The sequence below is a fragment of the Nomascus leucogenys genome, chromosome 15, assembly GCF_006542625.1.
Source record: "Nomascus leucogenys isolate Asia chromosome 15, Asia_NLE_v1, whole genome shotgun sequence".
In the NCBI taxonomy this organism is placed as follows: Eukaryota; Metazoa; Chordata; class Mammalia; order Primates; family Hylobatidae; genus Nomascus; species Nomascus leucogenys.
Window position 1 is genome coordinate 68,920,728 of NC_044395.1, and position 22,381 is coordinate 68,943,108.

Genomic DNA, 22,381 nt, shown 5'->3' on the forward strand with positions numbered 1-22,381 from the left:
TGAGAACTAAAAAATGAAAGATTTGGTAAACTTCAGTGGGAAGACAGCTGCTCCCCAGTTCCTAAGAGGTAGGGTGGAAAAAGTTTTACACAACCTTTGCTATGCTGCAGGCTTCAATCAATATGTTCCCAAGGAGTCCACACCTCAGCATCGTATAAAAAGTAAACATTCTGGGCTAGGACCTGTGGCCCCTGAAATGAGACAGTACAACTCCAGATGTAGTATAGGGACAGCTTCTCTGCCTTTGCACATAAAAAAAAGGAGACATAAACCTGGCATGAAGAGGACAGACAGTAGTTAGAGGTTATAGTATTGCATCCCTGGCTTGGGCTATAGATAGATTGTGTACATGGACTGAATGGTGGAGTAATTTGAGTTAAGGAAGTCTGCTACTCAACAGTAAATAATAATGAGAAAATATTTTCATATGGTCTCTTACCCCAAGCTCCAGGAATTGGGTCTCCCAAGTGAGAGGCCCTGCCCACAGAGGTTTCATCTATGGTTTTCTTTTTTTTAATGTATTTTTTTATTATACTTTAAGTTCTAGGGTACATGTGCACAATGTGCAGGTTTGTTACATATGTATCCATGTGCCACGTTGGTGTGCTGCACCCATTAACTCGTCATTTACATTAGGTATATCTCCTAATGCTATCCCTCCCCGCTCCCCTCAGCCCACAACACTCCCCGGAGTGTGATGTTCCCCTTCCTGTGTCCAAGTGTTCTCACTGTTCAATTCCCACCTATGAGTGAAAACATGCGGTGTTTGGTATTTTGTCCTTGCAATAGTTTGCTGAGAATGATGGTTTCCAGCTTCATCCATGTCCCTACAAAGGACATGAGCTCATCATTTTTTATAGCTGCATAGTATTCCATGGTGTATATGTGCCACATTTTCTTAATCCAGTCTATCATTGATGGACATTTGGGTTAGTTGCAAGTCTTTGCTATTGTGAATAGTGCCGCAATAAACATACATGTGCATGTGTCTTTATAGCAGCATGATTTATAATCCTTTGGGTATATACCCAGTAATGGGATGGCTGGGTCACATGGTATTTCTAGTTCTAGATCCCTGAGGAATCGTCACACTGACTTCCACAATGGTTGAACTAGTTTACAATCCCACCAACAGTGTAAAAGTGTTCCTATTTCTCCACATCCTCTCCAGCATATGTTGTTTCCTGACTTTTTAATGATGGCCATTCTAACTGGTGTGAGATGGTATCTCGTTGTGGTTTTGATTTGCATTTCTCTGATGGCCAGTGATGATGAGCATTTTCTCATGTGTCTGTTGGCTGCATAAATGTCTTCTTTTGAGAAGTGTCTGTTCATGTCCTTTGCCCACTTGTTGATGGGGTTTTTTTTTCTTGTAAATTTGTTTGAGTTCATTGTAGATTCTGGATATAAGCCCTTTGTCAGATGAGGAGATTGCAAAAATTTTTTCCCATTCTGTAGGTTGCCTGTTCACTCTGATGGTAGTTTCTTTTGCCATGCAGAAGCTTTTTAGTTTAATTAGATCCCATTTATCAATTCTGGTTTTGTTGCCATTGCTTTTGGTGTTTTAGACATGAGGTCCTTGCCCATGCCTATGTCCTGAATGGTATTGCCTAGGTTTTCTTGTAGGGTTTTTATGGTTTTAGGTCTAACATTTAAGTCTTTAATCCATCTTGAATTAATTTTTGTATAAGGTGTAAGGAAGGGATCCATTTTCAGCTTTCTACATATGGTTAGCCAGTTTTCCCAGCACCAGTTGTTAAATAGGGAATCCTTTCCCCATTTCTTGTTTTTGTCAGATTTGTCAAAGATCAGATAGTTGTAGATGTGTGGTATTACTGCTGAGGGCTCTGTCCTGTTCCATTGGTCTGTTCTCTGTTTTGGTACCAGTACCATGCTGTTTTGGTTACTGTAGCCTTGTAGTATAGTTTGAAGTCAGGTAGCATGATGCCTCCAGCTTTGTTCTTTTGGCTTAGGATTGACTTGGCAATGCGGGCTCTTTTTTGGTTCCATATGAACTTTAAAGTAGTTTTTTCCAATTCTGTGAAGAAAGTCATTGGTAGCTTGATGGGGATGGCATTGAATCTATAAATTACCTTGGGCAGTATGGCCATTTTCACGATATTGATTCTTCCTATCCATGAGCATGGAATGTTCTTCCATTTGTTTGTATCCTCTTTTATTTCATTGAGCAGTGGTTTGTAGTTCTCCTTGAAGAGGTCCTTCACATCCCTTGTAAGTTGGATTCCTGGTTTTCATGACCCATAGGTGTGGCCTGGGGTTTCCAATGGCCCAGGCAAGTGTAAAGATATTTTTTCAGACATAACTGTCTATAATAGCCTGGGTAGTTCTCCACCCAGACTGTAGGTGGCAGCTACAGGGTTAGGGCAGAAAAGGCCAGAAAAGTATAAACTGCACAAATTGGTTTAGTCACACTCATACAAATAGTCACATGTTAGATAATGTATATAAAGCATTTAGTTCAGAGTGTGGTCCTTAGTAAGTGTTCAATAAATATCAATTATTATACACTCACACAGATATATTAATGTATCCATACAACTTTGGGGAACATTCCAGATAGTAACTCTGCTTTCCAGACAAAAAGAAGGTCAAGGCTTCTAGGCCCACACAGGCAAGCTTCATCCTCACAAATGTCATTTCAACAGCACTGCAGATGTTGCAGGGAAATTCCAGGTCAGGAGGCTGCAATCTGAGGATACCCACTCTCTCATATCCAGCCAAAGATAGGCAAGGCTGAAGCCAGTGAACAGAGAAAGGGCACAGGGTACTAGTACTATAAAGGATGGCAAATAGAGGCTAAGGTAGAGCAACGATTTCCTGGGGCAAAAACTACAGTGTGTCCACAAAGATGCAGGAGGGACATTTCAACACTTCCTTCTACATGGGATTCTGCCACTCGCCCTAACATTCTTCCTCCATCCTTGCCAGAAGACCTAGCTGAAACTGAACCCTTCTTTGTCCTCCATCTTACATTCTGGTTTTTCCTTCCTGGACTTTCTATATCCACGTTTTCTTGGTTGTTGTCTGCTTCTATCAACCTCCTGAAGCCACCTTTTCAGATCCTCAGCCAGCCTGGTAGCAAGAGGAGTGTCTTCCCTTTGGGACATTCTAAATGGCCAGTTTGGCTCTTAACATCTAATTTACATGTAATTCTGTGCTGGCTCAGTCAACACAAACATGAATGCCTAATCTGATCACACTTGCTCTCTTCTCTCTTTTTGTCTCAAGTAGAAAGCATCATATTCAATAACCTGGTTTTACTTAAAATTATACCTATTTTAGACAGCTAGGAAATTTTCTTTCTTAAATCCTAGTTATTTCACCCTGTAGGAGTTACTCACAAATTTATTCACTTTCACAATAATTTGCATATTAAGCTTTTGAAAACTGAGGTTGCTTGACAGTATGTGAATGAAAAATGTTAAATGATAAAGAATACATAAGTGACATATTTACAATTTAAAAACTGACAGTACATAAAATGAAAATAAGTGGTCTATTTATCAAAAACAAAAGCATAATTTTTAATTTTCTTTCCTTTTCTTTTTTTGAGACAGAATTTAGCTCTTGTTGCCCAGGCTGGAGTACAAGGGCATGATCTCGGCTCACTGCAACCTCTGCCTCCCAGGTTCAAGCAATTCTCCTGCCTCAGCCTCCCGCGTAGCTGGGACTGCAGGTGTGCACCACCACACCTGGCTAATTTTGTATTTTTAGTAGAGACAGGGTTTCAACATGTTGGTCAGGATGGTCTCAAACTCCTGACCTCAGATGATCCACCCACCTCGGCCTCCCAAAGTGCTGGGATTACAGGCCTCAGCCACTACACCCAGCCTGAATTTATTTTCTAAATGAGAAATAGTCTGAGTCCTGTTACATGAAAACCTACCTCTCACCATTAGGTCCCACTCTGTTGATTAATTTTTCCATGGCTGCTTCTGTCTCCTTCAGTTTTTCTTGCAGTTGAGCAAGCTCAAAACTGGCTGAAAAATAAGCAACAATCTAAGAACCATCACAGACAACTCCCTAAACCTGTTAAAGAGACCACAAATTTTTAAAAAGCTATTGTACTGTTGAACTTCCCATTACTATCTCATTGAAGAACACAGCAGTTTTATTAAAGGACTCTGTGAATATTTAAGATTTCCAAAAAGGATGCAAAGTGTGACTGGGATATTTAGTTCCATAGAAAATCCAGAAGTAAATCCAAAAAGCAGTTACAGCCCAGATAAACACGATTTCCTGCAATGCTTTTGCCAAGTCTCTTCTTTGCGGGTGATAAATTTTTCATAGGTTATTTTCCCTGACATACATTCTAGTCTATAAATTCTTGAGGAAAGAGCCATGTTGTATAAATTTAATTTCCCTAGAGAACACAGAATATTCTAGTTGTGTAATAAGTATCTGATGGCCATGTTTAGAGTCAGAAGTGTTAAACTCTTTCCCCAGATCTAAAAACTGATTTGGGCAATGATATGATTTCTCTGCCTCCACTTTGCTCTCTGCTACCAATATTTTAAGTCTGAAAATGAGAAGTCATTCCAAATGTGAAATATTAATTTGTTAATATATAAAAAAGTGAACTGGTGGTTTTGTACTTTTTGTAGCTATCCCTCCCTTAAAACCCCAACATCAATATAAAAATTTTGAGAATTCCCAGAACTAAGGCAAAAATGGCATCAGATTTGGAGCAACTTTTGAGAAATGCTTTTAAGACATACCCACAGACTGTCCCTGTGGCTATAAAACTGTTTGACTCAATAAGACCTGTGAATATACTGAGAAGGGGCACTTACTAATTTTCCTGTGGGTGTTTCCAGGCGTGGCAGTATAGCATTTCCCAACCTCTGCAGTTGTTTTCCCCTTTGAGAGCTGAGAATTGAAGGAGGTATAGCACATCAACTGCAGCTCAGAACCTCAGTCACGGAACCCCTCATATTAAACAAAAAAAAAGGTTGGGAAACAAACATGAAGGTCAGAAATTAAATCAAATAGCAACACTAGAGAAATAGCTCAAAAAAAAAAAAAAAAAGCCAAAAAATGAGAAGGTTTCCAAGTAAAAAATTATCAAAGCACAAGTATAAAAAGTAAAGCAGAGGTTCCTCTTCAAAGAGACTTTACTCCCCATCTAATTAGGAATAGTAACTTCTCTTAGAAGCAAAATTTATTCAAGAACCTGTGCTAACATGCTCAGATATCTGCTAGCCATAATAAAGAAATCAAGGTACTTTATGTTCTCAGCTCTCACAGTTTAGCCTAAATATTTGCCCTGGCATGCTTATACTGGTCCAAGCAAGCATTAGGTCATAGCCTGTTCCTCTTCCTTATATGAAGGTGTTTTTACCTTTCTCAGCATTCCACAAGTTACTTCCTCCTTCCTTTGTTCTCCTCTGCCTTTGCCTCTTTTAAAAAGTTCTAAGTCGCTAGCCAGTCAGCACAAATACAAAATGTGAGATCCCGTTCCAGCCAATGGAAACCGGACACAGCAGTAAGGTGGATGCGTCAGGTTATAAATGACCCTGTCTCCTTTGTTCAGTGTACTCTCGTGGCAAAACTGCTGGTGAGTGTACCCTTTCTGCAGAAAGTAAAAATGGCCTTGCTGAGGAAATTAAATTTACATCCAAGTGCTATTTCTTTACAGCACCAGGGAACAAGCATTTCTAACACAAGGGAAAAAAAAATCTCCCTATAGGTCATCTTCCTTGCTCATGCTCATCTAAAAGGGATGTGTGGCACCCTATAGGCATTCTTACAGACTCAACTCAGACTGCCTGCAGAATTCCTGGGCAAGAAAGAACTCGTCTTATTTAAGCTTACTCTAGACAGGAGGGCAAAGTGAAGCTTCTGCCTCTACTTCACAGTACAGGGGCCCGGGGCCTGCAAAGGCCTGCCTGAAGGTGGAACTTAACTGAAGGTCTGCTTTAAAGAACCCACACCCATGTCTCCCCAGAGCTAGGAAATATCAGGCTTAATTTCAGGATGGACAGTTCTGTCTCAGAATTATTGGAGATAATATTAAAAACAGCATCACATATTCCTGTGGAGAAAAAAGGAGCATAAAGTGGTGTCATTATTTGGCCTTAAAATGGCTATTTGGAAATCACTATGCCAATCCCGATAATAAAAGTTCTTCTTAGAAAATCTTTATTCCTTTTCGGCCTGTAAAGATGTTAATTTTTTTTTTTTTTTTTTGGTGGGAGAGTGCTTTGAATTGTATCACTCACTGGATTAAGAACCAAAAGATCCAGGTTCAAGTCCTAGTTCTGCCTTGTTAGTTGTGAATTTTGGGGCAAAACACTTAAACACTGAGTAAACATTTCTTATGTGAAACTGAAATAATGGCTATCCTAAGTAACTCATGAAGAGATGACAGGATTTAAAGAGATGATGGATTTGAAATAATTTTATGAACTATAAAAAGTTTTAATGTAGACAATGATTTTTATTGCCATATTAGATTTTCATTGATGTAATATGATTAGGATGATTCTACTTACCTTAAATAGAATGTACAGTATATATAAAAAAATCCCAAAACCGTAGATTGGAATAATCTGCCCCATCAGACCTCTTCCACTACCTCCTCCTCCAGCACCTCCACCTGATCCTTTGGCCTTTGCAAATGCCTCTGCAAGGTGAGACCTCTGGAAACGAGGCCCAGGAGTCTGGCCATCTGAGGGTACCTGGTGATGATGTATCATAGGTGGAAATCGGCCCAATTTTCCTGAGAAAATAATAATCAGTTTTTATCTCTTCTACTATTTTAAAGATGGCTATCATGAAAACACCAAATCATTAAGGTATAAATAACAGAGGCCAACTCAAACAAGTTTAAGAAAAAAATGGGAACTTAATTAAAAGGATATAGAGGAATCACACAGATCCTAAATATGATGTGATCATCTGTAGCTGTTCACCGAACCCATTTTCTCTTCCTTCTGGGTCCTTAGCTGGACCACATTTTTCAGACTCCCATACAATTAAATGTGGCCATATAACTGAGTTCCAGCCAAGGAATGTGAGTAACTGTGCTAGCTGAAGGCCTGGTCTATAAAACCTCCCTTGTTATTCAACCCCATGATCATTTCTCTTCTGCAACATGGATGCTGACACCCAGGGGGACCTTGGAAGCCATGGGTAGACAACAGCAAAGCCTCCATCAACCTGACTCCTAAATAACTATGTAGTGCAGAGCCCTCCACTGCTGCCACCTCACTCACTTAGAGTCATCTGGACCTGTCTGTAAGAGTGAGAAATCAACTTCTATTGTGTTAGGGTCATTATACACTGTGGAATCTATTTGTTACAGCAGTTAGCCACCCCTAACTAATACAGATAAGAAAATACAATGTGGTCTCAGGAGAAAAGAGAACTAGAAACTGGAAAGCCATCAGGATCCAGGACAGGTACTTTCACATTCTAGCTCAATCTCTCTCCCTCTCTATGGGGCCATAAGGTTTTTTCTTTGTTTTTCTGTGCACATCTTCTTTATTCTTTCTCTGCAGACCATTTCTCTAGCTCCTTTGTGCACACAGGGGAAGATGGTCACCCACACCCCTCAGTTTGCATGTTCTTCAACAGGCTAGCTGAGACATCCTAATTTCAAATTCCTTGGAGGAGGACTTTAAGTACTCAGCTTGGGTAGGTATACATCTCTTTCCAATCAGCTATAGCTGAGCAGACAGGATTGATATAGCACAAACAGGGTGAAAAAGGGGCTCAATCTTGTGAGTGGAAGAGCAGGGCTTGGCGGGAGGGGCAGAGGCAGGGGGAGGTGTTACATCGATTTTCTTGCATTTTTTTTTTCCTCCATCAAGAGCAGTCAAACGTTAACACCAACTACCAGAAAGGAATCTTCAAATGGCCAAATAAACAGGCTTGTATGAAAAACCACCAGGAGATAACATTACAGAACAGGAAATACTAGACAGTATAAATAACACTCTAAATAAATAACACTCTAAAAATAGAAATAAAAAAATTGTTGGATTTGACTTGAACAAAATTGACAAAGATGTGGAGAGGCATGAATCCTCATGCACTGTGGGTAAGTGATACAGATATTCTACCTAGTGATCTGGCTGTACTTCGTGATATTACGTATGTACACACCCTATGATCCAATGATCCCACTCTGGTGAATAAATCCCACAGAAAATCTCAAATAAGGTTATATATATGTGAATTACAGACTTTATAGACCTATGTGAGAATGTTTGCTGTGACAACAGTGTAGTAGGGAGTATGAAGTTAACTCTGATTTCCTTAACTGGAAGAATGGAAAATCAAAATGGAGTGAATACAAATACGGAATTCTACATAGCTTTGGAAACCACACTTTAGACATACCTACAGCAACACGAATACATCTTTAAAAACATAGCATTAGGTTAAGAATAAGCAAATACCATTATGTAGGTTGAAAACACACACATAACGATATTATATATCTTTCAAGCAAATATGTGTATTTATGTTTATGTCTTTATATCCATCAGAGTAGGTGCATATGAACAGGAAAGGGAACTGGAATGTGGATTGAGGATAAAGAACTAAAAGAATAAAACAAGAAAGTAAACTTGCACTAACAAAGTTAATAAAATGCTATGAACTGAGAACTGCCTTTAAGTTGTCGATGAAGAGTCAAACTAAAACATTTCAAGAGATTTATTCTGAGCCAAAAATAAGTGACCATGGCCCATGACACAGCCCTCAGGAGGTTCTGAGAACATGTACCCAAGGCGGTTAGGGTGCAGCTTGGTTTTACACATTTTAGAGAGACATGAGACTTCAATCAAATAAATTGGTTTGGTCGAGAAAGGCAGGATAATTTGAAGGGCGGGGCGGGGTGGTGGGGGGCGGGGTGCTTCTAGCCTACAGGTAGATTTTAAAATTTTCTGGTTGACAATTGGTTGAGTTTATCTAAAGACCTGGGATCAATAGAAAGGAAATGTTTAGGTTAAGATAAAGGGTTGTGGCGACGAGGTTTTCCAATTTTACTGTGTAAAGGAAGCTCTCAGATAGCAGACTTCTGAGGGAGTAGGTTGTAAAATGTTTCTTACGTGAAAGGAAAATATCATGGGCCCCTTCAAGGTGGGGAATTGGTCCTGGCAAATCTGCCTCCCATTTCTATTCAAAGTCATCTTCCTGCTCACTGAGAAAGATGCATATCTGACTGCCTCCTTTGGAAAGAGTAATCAGAAATTCAAAAGAATGCAACCATTCCTCTCTCACCTATCTGTGACCTGGAAGCCCCTTCACCACCTTGAGTCTTTCTGCCTTTGCTTTAAGTTATCCTGCCTTTCCAGACCAAACCAATGTACTTCTTACACATATTGATTGATGTCTCATGTCTCCCTAAAATGTACAAAACTAAGCTGTGCCCTGACCACCTTGGGCACATGTCGTCAGGACTTCTTGAGGCCATGTCATGGGCACACGTCCTGAACCTTGGCAAAATAAACGTTCTAAATTAACTGAGATCTGTCTCAAATTTTGGTGTTTACACTTATCAGACTTAAAAGGGTGCCTTAGTTGATTGTCTCCTGGGTCTGGAAAGAAAGAAAGAAAAAGAAAAGCGGGCGGAAAGGAGATTCTCTATAGAATGTGGACCTTTCCCACAAGAGACAACCTTGCAAGGCAATTTCAAGATATGACAAAGAAATATATTTGGGGTTAAAATATTTTTATTTCTTTTCTTATTTGTTATGTGAAGTTATGCTAGAATCAGGTGGGAAAGCAGGCTAGATTATATGGGGTGAAATAAAACCTCTCTGATGAGACTTCACAGTTTGTAGGGTGTGCCTCCCCAGGCCTGTTAGGTAGGAATTTGGGTAAGATTTTTTTTTTTTTTTTTTTGAGAGGGAGTCTCGCTCTGTCACCAGGCTGGAGTGCAGTGGCGCGACCTCGGCTCATCGAAACCTCCGACTCCCTGGTTCAAGTGATTCTCCTGCCTCAGCCTCCCGAGTAGCTGGGATTACAGGCATGTGCCACCACGCCCAACTAATTTTTGTGTTTTTAGTATAAACGGGGTTTCACCATGTTGGCCAGGATGGTCTTGATCTCCTGACCTCATGATCCGCCCCCCTCGGTCTCCCAAAGTGCTGGGATTACAGGCATGAGCCAAATTTGGGTAAGACTTAAAAAATCAGAATTTCGTTCTCAAAGTCAACTCTGCTCCTGAGGTAAGAAAGAAGGTAGGTGGGCAGGTAGGCTTGGAAGTTGCCTTCTGCCTTGTATCCTTTCTCAGCCAAGCTCCACTCCAGTGATACTCCTTTTCCTCTCAATATTGACTTTAAATGACACGGAAAATTTTGAAAAGAAATGCTTCTTTTTAAGAGTGGGTCAGCAACAGAAGCACAGCTTTAGACAGTAAAAGAAGGAGATGACCATGTCACCACCCTTTATTCTGGATGCTGGTGACTATGCCCTTTTAAATTTTCAAGGATCTTAGTATATTAAATGATGAGTACTGGCTTTGGCTATTATGCACCTTCAAAGCATGCCTAGCCAGCATTCAGGAAGCTAACTTTTCTCTTGAGAGAATCTGATGTATCAGGTGGCTAATGTTCAATAAACTAGATCTAATATTTGTAGTATTATGTTGTGGAACGTCACCTTACTGTGTTGAGAATACTATCTTCAAATCTGGCATAAAACAAAAAAATTGAAAATTAAAAACAGGTAATTATAAAAAAGCATTATTTCGCATCTCTAAAATTTAAGAATGACATTACACATCTCCCCCAAAACTTTTATAGATCTGTCAGCCAGGAAAATTTTAGGATACCTATTATGTTCAAGATTCTGCCATATGCAAGAAAAGAAGAGAGCGATAAAGGTAATAGAAACAATAGTTCCCACATGGAACAATGCCTTCAAAACCAGAATATCTTAAAGACATAAGTAACAGCAGCAGCAGCAGCAGCAGCAGCAGGGTGTCAAGGACCTTTTTACTAGATAAACTAAATATTCAAGTATCGAAAAGATGCAAAATCTTTCTTTTAAAAAAAGAGGAGTTGGCTAGGCGCAGTGGCTCACGCCTGTAATCCCAGCACTTTGGGAGGCTGAGGTGGGCGGATCACAAGGTCAGGAGATCAAGACCATCCTGGCTAACATGGTGACACCCTGTCTCTACTAAAAATACAAAAAAAAAAAAAAAAAAAAAATTAGCCGGGTGTGCTGGCAGGCACCTGTAGTCCCAGCTACTTGGGAGGCTGAGGCAGGAGAATGGCATGAACCTGGGAGGCAGAGCTTGCAGTGTGCCGAGATCGCGCCACTGCACTCCAGCCTGGGTGACAGTGCAAGAATCTTGTCTTAAAAAATAAATAAATAAATAATAAAAAATAATTAAAAAAAAGAGGAGCCAAATGGAGTCAATTACTGAAGGGAATGAAGGAATAGGAGAGAAGCAAAAGCACACCAGGAAGAAAGAAGAGTGTGTACATGAGACTGAGAACAAAGAAACCATTAAGTAGGACTTACTATCAAATTAGTTCAGCTCCATTTAGGGAAGTAACAAGAGATAAGAAGTAAAGATGGGGAGGAGTTAAAATGCTAATTTGTGTGATATATAAATTTGATACAGTGGACCTTGACGAGAAGCGTACTTGATGGGGATTAATCTAGCAGGTGAATATAGGGTCTAATATAGACAGAAACTAGGGTCTGGGAAAACATCAAAAAGGCTATTATAGTAATTTAGCACTGAGATGCAAATCTCTGAGGTGGTGGCTAGAGCTATAAAAAGGAAAGGATAGGTCTATACATTAAAAATAAAATTCTAAGCCCACCAACTGACTGATGGGTCATCTCTTGGCCAAGGGACACCAAAGTAACCTTGAAAACTAAATTCTTGGCTATGATGGGATGGGGGTTCAAACCCACCCCATTATAACCCTTCCCTCGCAAACCACTATTAGCCTTTCTTCCCTAACTACCAAACAGAAACCAGCCATTTCAAAAAAAATCCACCACTGCTATCAACCAGCCACCTGATACTGTCCCTCCTTTTTTGCCTGATAAGAGACTACCAACCACAGAATGGTTCTGGCTAGTCTACAGAGAATGCACAGTAAGGGTTTTCATGTCTTCTGCTTCACCTTTTGATGTCAGAGGGCTGAAAACTCCACTCTCTGACCATGCTATTACTGCCATTTTGTGTGTATGAGACTCACGAAGGACATGCTTCTCTTTTCATAAATATTCATGACTCCCCCTATAGCTTATTGAATATGTATATATGGCCACCCTGCTCAGCATGAATTCCTGTTCCCTTTGCCCATCCCTCCAAGTGTGTGTTTCTGCTTCTGGCTGGAGGCTACACTTCCCAGCCTGTCAGAATGGCCACCCTGAAGGTCGTAACCCTTTATAAGAAATAGTCTCCTCTTCTCTTCTAAATTTATAAATCGTATTTTTTAAGTTAACATGTCCAAGGTCTATTACCTATGCAATCAGTGCCATTTAACACTGAACAAAAATAGAGCTCATGGAGGAGGAGTCAGAAAACTCCAAGATCAACAGTTTAAGATAGAGAAGATAATGAAGAAACTTGGAAGGCTTACTGTTAGGGAACAACTGAATATACATTTTTCACACATTATATTCCAGTTGTTGATGGAATACAGAAATTTTTTTTATTAGACCGCAGTCAGGCTTAAGAGGAAACTCTAAGCTACCTAAATGACAAAGCTAATTAAAATTGAGTGAATGGTTCCCAATACCAAAGGCTGGAAGAATATTGTATTTATGTGGAAAAAAGAGAAAGAAAAGAAAAATGCACTAGCCAGAGATGACTAGAAACAAACCAGTATCATAAAAGTCAGAGGAGGATGAAACTGAAGGCAACTGAGAAGCCTGGAAACAGATAAACTAATGGCAATCCTTGTTTTCAGACACAATATATTCTTGAGAAATGGATGGCCATAACATGAAATCCTGACTGTCCACCTGTTTAGACAATAACAGAAACCAAAGTACTACAAAGCCTCAAAGAGGGCCTTAAGTCATCCAGTCTTAATAAATGGTGTGGGGACAGCTAGATACTCACATGTAAAAGAATAAAATTGGACCTCTCTCATATCATATACAAAAATTAACTCAAAATGGATGAAAGACCTAATTATAAGAGCTAAAACTTTAAAATCTCACAGGAAAAGATAGACATAAATCTTTGTGACTGTGGATTAGGTGACAGTTTCTTAGAAAGGACACCAAAAGCACAAACAACAAAAGGTAGGCAAAGTTGATGTCATCAAAATTTAAAACTCTGGTGCTGCAAATGACACCATTAAGAAAGTGAAGACAACCCACTGAGTGGGAGAAAATATTTGCTAATCATGTATCTGAAAAGGGTTAGTATCCAAAATATATAAAGAATTCTTACCATGCAACATTAAAAAGACAACCCAAGTAAAAATGAACAACTGTGGCCAGGTGTGGGAGCTCATGCTTGTAAATCCATCACTTTGGGAGGCTGAGGTGGGCAGATCATTTGAGGTCACAAGTTCAAGACCAGCCTGGCCAACATGGTGAAACCGCATCTCTACTAAAAATACAAAAAAATTAGCTGGGCATGGTGGTGCATGCCTGTAATTCCAGCTACTTGGGAGGCTGAGGCAGGAGAATTGCTTGAACCCAGGAGACAAAGGTTGCGATGAGCAGAGATCACACCACTGCACTCCAGCCTGGGTGACAGAAGTGAAACTCAGTCTCAAAAAAAAAAAAAAAAAAAAAAGAGCAAGGGATCTGAATAGACATTTCTCCAAAGAAGACAAATGTCCAATAAGCACAGGAAAGGATGCTTAACACCATACGCCACCAAGGAAATGCAAATCAAACTCACGAGGAGATACCACTTCACACTAACTAGGATGGCTATAATGAAAAAGATAACAGCAAGTGTTTGAGGGATGTAAAGAAAAAGGAACTCTCATATGCTGCTAGTGGGAATGTAAAATGGTGCAGCTGCTTTGGAAAACAGTCTGGCAGTTTCTCAAAAGGTTAAACATAGAGGAACCATATGACCCAGAAATTCTACTCTTAGGTATACAGCCAGGAATATGCTCACACCAAAACTTGTACACAAACGTTCACAGCAGCATTATTCATAGTATCTAAATGTCCATCAACTGATGAACAAACAAAATGTAGTATATCCACACAACACAGTATTATCCAGCCATAAAAAGGAATAAAGTACTGATCCATTCTACAACATGGATGAACTCCGAAAATATTATAAGTGAATACAGTCAGTCATGGAAAACCACATATTATATGGTTCCATTAAGAAATATCCGGCGGGGGTGGGGGGTGGAGCCAAGATGGCCGAATAGGAACAGCTCTGGTCTACAGCTCCCAGCCTGAGGGACACAGAAGACGGGTGATTTCTGCATTTCTGTTAGAGGTACCGATTTCATCTCACTAGGGAGTGCCAAACAGTGGGTGCAGGACAGTCGGTGAAGCGCAGTGTGTGCGAGCCGAAGCAGGGCGAGGCATTGCCTCACTCGGGAAGCACAAGGGGTCAGGGAGTTCTCTTTCCTAGTCAAAGAAAGGGGTAACAGATGGCACCTGGAATATCGGGTCAGTCTCACCCTAATACTGCGCTTTTCCAACGGGCCTGGAAAACGGCACACTAGGAGATTGTGTCCCGCACCTGGCTCAGAGGGTCCTATGCCCACGGAGTCTCGCTGATTGCTAGCACAGCAGTCTGAGATCAAGCTGCAAGGCGGCAGCGAGGCTGGGGGAGGGGCGCCCGCCATTGCCCAGGCTTGCTTAGGTAAACAAAGCAGCCAGGAAGCTCGAATTGGGTGGAGCCCACCACAACTCAAGGAGGCCTGCCTGCCTCTGTAGGCTCCACCTCTGGGGGCAGGGCACAGACAAACAGAAAGTCAGCAGGAACCTCCACAGACTTAATTGTCCCTGTCTGACTGACAGCTTTGAAGAGAGTAGTGGTTCTGCCAGCTGGAGATCTGAGAACGGACAGACTGCCTCCTAAAGTGGGTCCCTCACCCCTGAGCAGCCTAACTGGGAGGCACCCCCTAGTAGGGACAGACTGACACCTCACTCAGCCGGGTACTCCTCTGAGACAAAACTTCCAGAGGAACTATCAGACAGCTGAATTTGTGGTCTCACGAAAATCTGCTGTTCTGCAGCCACTGCTGCTGACACCCAGCCAAACAGGGTCTGGAGTGGACCTCTAGTAAACTCCAACAGACCTGCAGCTGAGGGTCCTGTCTGGTAGAAGGAAAACTAACAGAAAGGACATCCACACCAAAAACCCATCTGTACATCACCATCATCAAAGACCAGAAGTAGATAAAACCACAAAAATGGGGAAAAAACAGAGCAGAAAAACTGGAAACTCTAAAAAGCAGAGCATCTCTCCTCCTCCAAAGGAACGCAGTTCCTCACCAGCAACGGAACAAAGCTGGACAGAGGATGACTTTGACGAGTTGAGACAAGAAGGCTTCAGACGATCAAACTACTCTGAGCTACGGGAGGAAATTCAAAACAATAGCAAAGAAGTTAAAAACTTTGAAAAAAAATTAGAAGAATGGATAACTAGAATAAACAATGGAGAGAAGGGCTTAAAGGAGCTGATGGAGCTGAAAGCCAAGTATTGAGAACTACGCGAAGATTGCAGAAGCCTCGGTAGCAGATGCGATCAACTGTGAGAAAGGGTATGGCTGATGGAAGATGAAATGAATGAAATGAAGCAAGAAGGGAAGTTTAGAGAAAAAAGAATAAAAAGAAATGAACAAAGCCTCCAAGAAATTTGGGACTATGTGAAAAGACCAAACCTACGTCTGATTGGTGTACCTGAAAATGACGGGGAGAATGGAGCCAAGTTGGAAAACACTCTGCAAGATATTATCCAGGAGAACTTCCCCAATCTAGCAAGGCAGGCCAACATTCAGATTCAGGAAATACAGAGAACGCCACAAAGATACTCCTCGAGAAGAGCAACTCCAAGACACATAATTGTCAGATTCACCAAAGTTGAAATGAAGGAAAAAATGTTAAGGGCAGCCAGAGAGAAAGGTCGGGTTACCCACAAAGGGAAGCCCATCAGACTAACAACTGACTATTCGGCAGAAACTCTACAAGCCAGAAGAGAGTGGGGGCCAATATTCAACATTCTTAAAGAAAAGAATTTTCAACCCAGAATTTCATATCCAGCCAAACTAAGCTTCCTAAGTGAAGGAGAAATAAAATACTTTACAGACAAGCAAATGCTGAGTGATTTTGTCACCACCAGGCCTGCCCTAAAAGAGCTCCTGAAGGAAGCACTAAACATGGAAAGGAACAACCGGTACCAGCCACTGCAAAAACATGCCAAATTGTAAAGACCATCGAGGCTAGGAAGAAACTGCAGCAACTAACGAGCAAAATAACCAACTAACATCATAATGACAGGATCAGATTCACACATAACAATATTAACTTTAAATGTAAATGGGCTAAATGCTCCAATGAAAAGACACAGACTGGCAAACTGGATAAGGAGTCAGGACCCATCAGTGTGCTGTATTCAGGAAACCCATCTCACATGCAGAGACACACATAGACTCAAAATAAAGGGATGGAGGAAGATCTATCAAGCAAATGGAAAACAAAAAAAGGCAGGGGTTGCAATCCTAGTCTCTGATAAAACAGACTTTAAACCAACAAAGATCAAAAGAGACAAAGAAGGCCATTACATAATGGTAAAGGGATCAATTCAACAAGAAGAGCTAACTATCCTAAATATATATGCACCCAACACAGGAGCACCCAGATTCATAAAGCAAGTCCTGAGTGACCTACAAAGGGACTTAAACTCCCACACAATAATAATGGGAGATTTTAACACCCCACTGTCAACATTAGACAGATCAACGAGACAGAAAGTTAACAAGGATATCCAGGAATTGAACTCAGCTCTGCACAAAGTGGACCTAATAGACATCTACAGAACTCTCCACCCCAAATCAACAGAATATACATTTTTTCAGCACCACACCACACCTATTCCAAAATTGACCACATAGTTGGAAGTAAAGCTCTCCTCAGCAAATGTAAAAGAACAGAAATTATAACAAACTGTCTCTCAGACCACAGTGCAATCAAACTAGAACTCAGGATTAAGAAACTCACTCAAAACCGCTCTACTACATGGAAACTGAACAACCTGCTCCTGAATGACTATTGGGTACATAATGAAATGAAGGCAGAAATAAAGATATTCTTTGAAACCAATGAGAACAAAGACACAATATACCAGAATCTCTGGGACACATTCAAAGCAGTGTGTAGAGGGAAATTCATAGCACTAAATGCCCACAAGAGAAAGCAGGAAAGATCCAAAATTGACACCCTAACATCACAATTAAAAGAACTAGAAAAGCAAGAGCAAACACATTCAAAAGCTAGCAGAAGGCTAGAAATAACTAAAATCAGAGCAGAACTGAAGGAAATAGAGACACAAAAAACCCTTCAAAAAATTAATGAATCCAGGAGCTGGTTTTTTGAAAAGATCAACAAAATTGATAGACCGCTAGCAAGACTAATAAAGAAGAAAAGAGAGAAGAATCAAATAGATGCAATAAAAAATGAAAAAGGGGATATCACCACCAATCCCACAGAAATACAATCTACCATCAGAGAATACTACAAACACCTCTATGCAAATAAACTAGAAAATCTAGAAGAAATGGATAAATTCCTTGACAAATACACCCTCCCAAGACTAAACCAGGAAGAAGTTGAATCTCTGAATAGACCAATAAAAGGTTCTGAAATGGTGGCAATAATTAATAGCTTACCAACCAAAAAGAGTCCAGGACCTGATAGATTCACAGCCGAATTCTACCAGAAGTACAAGGAGGAACTGGTACCATTCCTTCTGAAACTATTCCAATCGATAGAAAAAGAGGGAATCCTTCCTAACACATTTTATGAAGCCAGCATCATCCTGATACCAAAGCCTGGCAGAGACATAACCAAAAAAGAGAATTTCAGACCAATATCCTTGATGAACATTGATGCAAAAATCCTCAATAAAATACTGGCAAACTGAATCCAGCAGCACATCAAAAAGCTTATCCACCATAATCAAGTGGGCTTCATCCCTGGGATGCAAGGCTGGTTCAACATACGCAAATCAATAAATGTAATCCAGCATATAAACAGAACCAAAGACAAAAACCACATGATTATCTCAATAGATGCAGAAAAGGCCTTTGACAAAATTCAACAACCCTTCATGCTAAAAACTCTCAATAAATTAGGTATTGATGGGACGTATCTCAAAATAATAAGAGCTATCTATGACAAACCGACAGCCAGTGTCATACTGAATGGGCAAAAACTGGAAGCATTCCCTCTGAAAACTGGCACCAGACAGGGATGCCCTCTCTCACCACTCCTATTCAACATAGTGCTGGAAGTTCTGGCCAGAGCAATCAGGCAGGAGAAGGAAATAAAGGGTATTCAATTAGGAAAAGAGGAAGTCAAATTGTCCCTGTTTGCAGATGACATGATTGTATATCTAGAAAACCCCATTGTCTCAGCCCAAAACCTCCTTAAGCTGATTAGCAACTTCAGCAAAGTCTCAGGATACAAAATTAATGTACAAAAATCACAAGCATTCTTGTACACCAATCACAGACAAACAGAGAGCCAAATCATGAGTGAACTCCCATTCACAATTGCTTCAAAGAGAATTAAATACCTAGGAATCCAACTTACAAGGGATGTGAAGGACCTCTTCAAGGAGAACTACAAACCACTGCTCAATGAAATAAAAGAGGATACAAACAAATGGAAGAACATTCCATGCTCATGGGTTGGAAGAATCAGTATCGTGAAAATGGCCATACTGCCCAAGGTAATTTATAGATTCAATGCCATCCCCATCAAGCTACCAATGACTTTCTTCACAGAATTGGAAAAAACTACTTTAAAGTTCATATGGAACCAAAAAAGAACCCGCATCGCCAAGTCAATCCTAAGCCAAAAGAACAAAGCTGGAGGCATCATGCTACCTGACTTCAAACTATACTACAAGGCTACAGTAACCAAAACAGCATGGTACTGGTACCACAACAGAGACATAGATCAATGGAACAGAACAGAGCCCTCAGAAATGATGCCGCATATCTACAACTATCTGATCTTTGACAAACCTGACAAAAACAAGACATGGGGAAAGGATTCCCTATTTAATAAATGGTGCTGGGAAAACTGGCTAGCCATATGTAGAAAGCTGAAACTGGATCCCTTCCTTACACCTTATACAAAAATTAATTCAAGATGGATTAAAGACTTAAATGTTAGACCTAAAACCATTAACATCCTACAAGAAAGCCTAGGCAATACCATTCAGGACATAGGTGTGGGCAAGGACTTCATGTCTAAAACACCAAAAGTAATGGCAACAAAAGCCAAAATTGACAAATGGGATCTAATTAAACTAAAGAGCTTCTGCACAGCAAAAGAAACTACCATCAGAGTGAACAGGCAACCTACAGAATGGGAGAAAATTTTTGCAACCTACTCATCTGACAAAGGGCTAATATCCAGAATCTACAATGAACTCAAACAAATTTACAAGAAAAAAACAAACAACCCCATCAAAAGGTGGGCAAAGGACATGAACAGACACTTCTCAAAAGAAGACATTTATGCAGCCAAAAAACACATGAAGAAATGCTCACCATCACTGGCCATCAGAGAAATGCAAATCAAAACCACAGTGAGATACCATCTCACACCAGTTAGAATGGCCATCATTAAAAAAGCAGGAAACAACAGGTGCTGGAGAGGATGTGGAGAAATAGGAACACTTTTACACTGTTGGTGGGACTGTAAACTAGTTCAACCATTGTGGAAGTCAGTGTGGCGATTCCTCAGGGATCTCGAACTAGAAATACCATGTGACCCAGCCATCCCATTACTGGGTATATACCCAAAGGACTATAAATCATGCTGCTATAAAGACACATGAACACGTATGTTTATTGCGGCACTATTCACAATAGCAAAGAGTTGGAACCAACCCAAATGTCCAACAACGATAGACTGGATTAAGAAAATGTGGCACATATACACCATGGAATACTATGCAGCCATAAAAAATGATGAGTTCGTGTCCTTTGTAGGGACATGGATGAAACTGGAAAACATCATTCTCAGTAAACTATCGCAAGGACAAAAAACCAAACACCGCATGTTCTCTCTCATAGGTGGGAATTGAACAATGAGAACTCATGGACACAGGAAGGGGAACATCACACTCCAGGGACTGTTGTGGGGTGGGGGGAGGGGGGAGGGACAGCATTAGGAGATATACCTAATGCTAAATGATGAGTTAATGGGTGCAGCAAATCAACATGGCACATGGATACATATGTAACAAACCTGCACATTGTGCACATGTACCCTAAAACCTAAAGTATAATGATAAAAAATAAAAAAAGCAAAAAAAAAAAAAAAAACAAAACAGAATGGAAGAAAGCACTGTTACACTATTAAAAAGAAATATCCAGAACAGTCAAGTCTATAGGACAGAAAGTAGACTAGTGATTACCTAGAGCTGGGGTTTGGAGGGGTGCAGACGAAGGAAAAAGTGACTGCCTAATGTGTATGAGGTTTTCGGTGGGGAGGTGTGTGATTTAAAAAGTTCTAAAATTGACTGTAGTGATAGTTGCACAACTCTATGAATATATTAAAAACTACCGTGACTGTACATTGTAAATAGGTGAATTGCATGATATGTAAATTACGTCTCGATAAAGCCTTTTTTTTTTTTTAAAGACAGCTAGTCTAACCACCTGTGTTTGATACTCTCATATGCTTCAAATTGTGGTCATAATTCTGCTGAATACCTCAGGATAGAAAACAATGCTTTCCCCAGGAAGCTCATGCTACCTCTACACAGCTCTGACTGATAGGACTGTCTTTATATAGAGTTGATGAGTGAGTAACAGGAGTAAGAAAGAAAACAAAAAATAGGGTTTCAAAAAGCAACGCTGAATAAAACATGATGACGTCCGAAGAAACCTATGTTAGAACTGATTAAAGAAGTTAGTTGATAAGGAAACCTGTATTAGAATTAAGAAGGTTATTGATAACATCAAAGAGGTGTTGAAAAAGTAAAAAATACTATTTTCAAAGACAGAAGAGGGATTTGGAGAGCAATGGAACATATAGACTAGATAGCAAAAAATATGTTTTATATCCTAGAAGAAATCTGAGTACCTTATATTTGGTATCATTGTTCACATATTTACTGCTGAGCACTTAACAATGTGACAGACACTATGTCAGGCTCTGAGATTAGAATGACAAACAGAACAGAATCTCTGTCTTTAAAAAGAGCTTACAGACAGGGAGCATAGTTACAATGACATGGTAACTACCTTAACCGTCAAATCCAATGGCTTTTTCTCAGTTCTCACTCTTAATTTTCTGCAATACAAAAAAATAATTATCACATAGTGGTCATTCAATAAATATTGGATTAATCTGAATAAGTTCTTGTCAAATTTTCCTGCCTTAATCTCTATGGCACATTACTCTTCTCTTTTCCCACTGGTCCTTCAACCTATTCCTTCTCAATCTCTTTCACTGGTTCTTCTTTAATCCCCTTCCCCAATACTTTGTCTCAGCCTGTTCTTTCTTTATACTTTCCTTCAGCAAACTCATTTATTCAAGGAATATACTGTAATTTCCAAAATGTGTACTTCTAGTTCTGACTTTTCCCCCAAGCTCTTGTCTCTTATCTCTAAATTCAATTAGTATATATGTCTTCTTGTATGTCTACCACCTCAAGCCTAAAAATGAACTCCTTTTCACCTCCTGAAACCTGCTCTCCTCTTGTATTTCCTTTCTTTGTAGATTCATTCTCTCCGAACTTCAGGCTTGAGACCACAACCTCTGCTACCTGTGACACTTAAAATGGTAGGCAACAATGACAATGCTGCATTTGGCAAAGATTTCTCTTCTCGTAAAGTTAACAGGCCTCAACAGGTAGCAACCTCACCTCTTGGATCTTGGTACCACCATGTTTCTTAAAACTGAATAGCCCAGAATCTATAAAAAGTCAATGATTATAAAACATTTGGAAATTTCTAGTGGGAATTTTTTTTTTAACAAAAGAAAAATTTGAAACTATGAAATACGCCAGGTATATAAAAGTATACATACTTTATGAATATTTGTATATCCACCACCCCAATATAACTGAAGTCCCTTGTGTACTTTTCCCCCACACCCTCTCTGAGATAAACACCATTCTGATTTTGGTGCTTATTATCAGAATGCGTGCTTTTAGATTTTACTGCATTAACTATGCATTTATAAACAATATATCAGCATC

At 40.0% G+C, this 22,381-nt stretch overlaps 1 protein-coding gene across 18 annotated transcripts in view; it reads right to left on the reverse strand.

Moving 5' to 3' along the window:
• The window catches only part of RIC3 (RIC3 acetylcholine receptor chaperone), an 81,348-nt gene that overhangs the window by 41,831 nt on the left and 17,136 nt on the right, over positions 1-22,381 (reverse strand). For 12 of the 18 annotated variants that reach the window (XR_004033559.1, XR_004033557.1, XR_004033555.1 and 9 more), the window contains exons 2-4: positions 6,516-6,742; positions 4,815-4,890; positions 3,908-4,001 (exon numbers count right to left, since the gene is read on the reverse strand). Coding sequence is in view for 7 of the 18 variants with exons in the window: in XM_030828663.1 (XP_030684523.1) it covers positions 3,908-4,001; positions 4,815-4,890; positions 6,516-6,742 (397 nt within the window). In the remaining 11 variants the exon portion in view is untranslated. Of the gene's footprint in view, positions 1-2,203; positions 2,372-3,907; positions 4,002-4,814; positions 4,891-6,515; positions 6,743-21,422; positions 21,472-22,381 lie in introns of those variants that run through there. The other 6 variants (XR_004033560.1, XM_030828665.1, XM_030828664.1 and 3 more) reach the window with 3 other exon arrangements.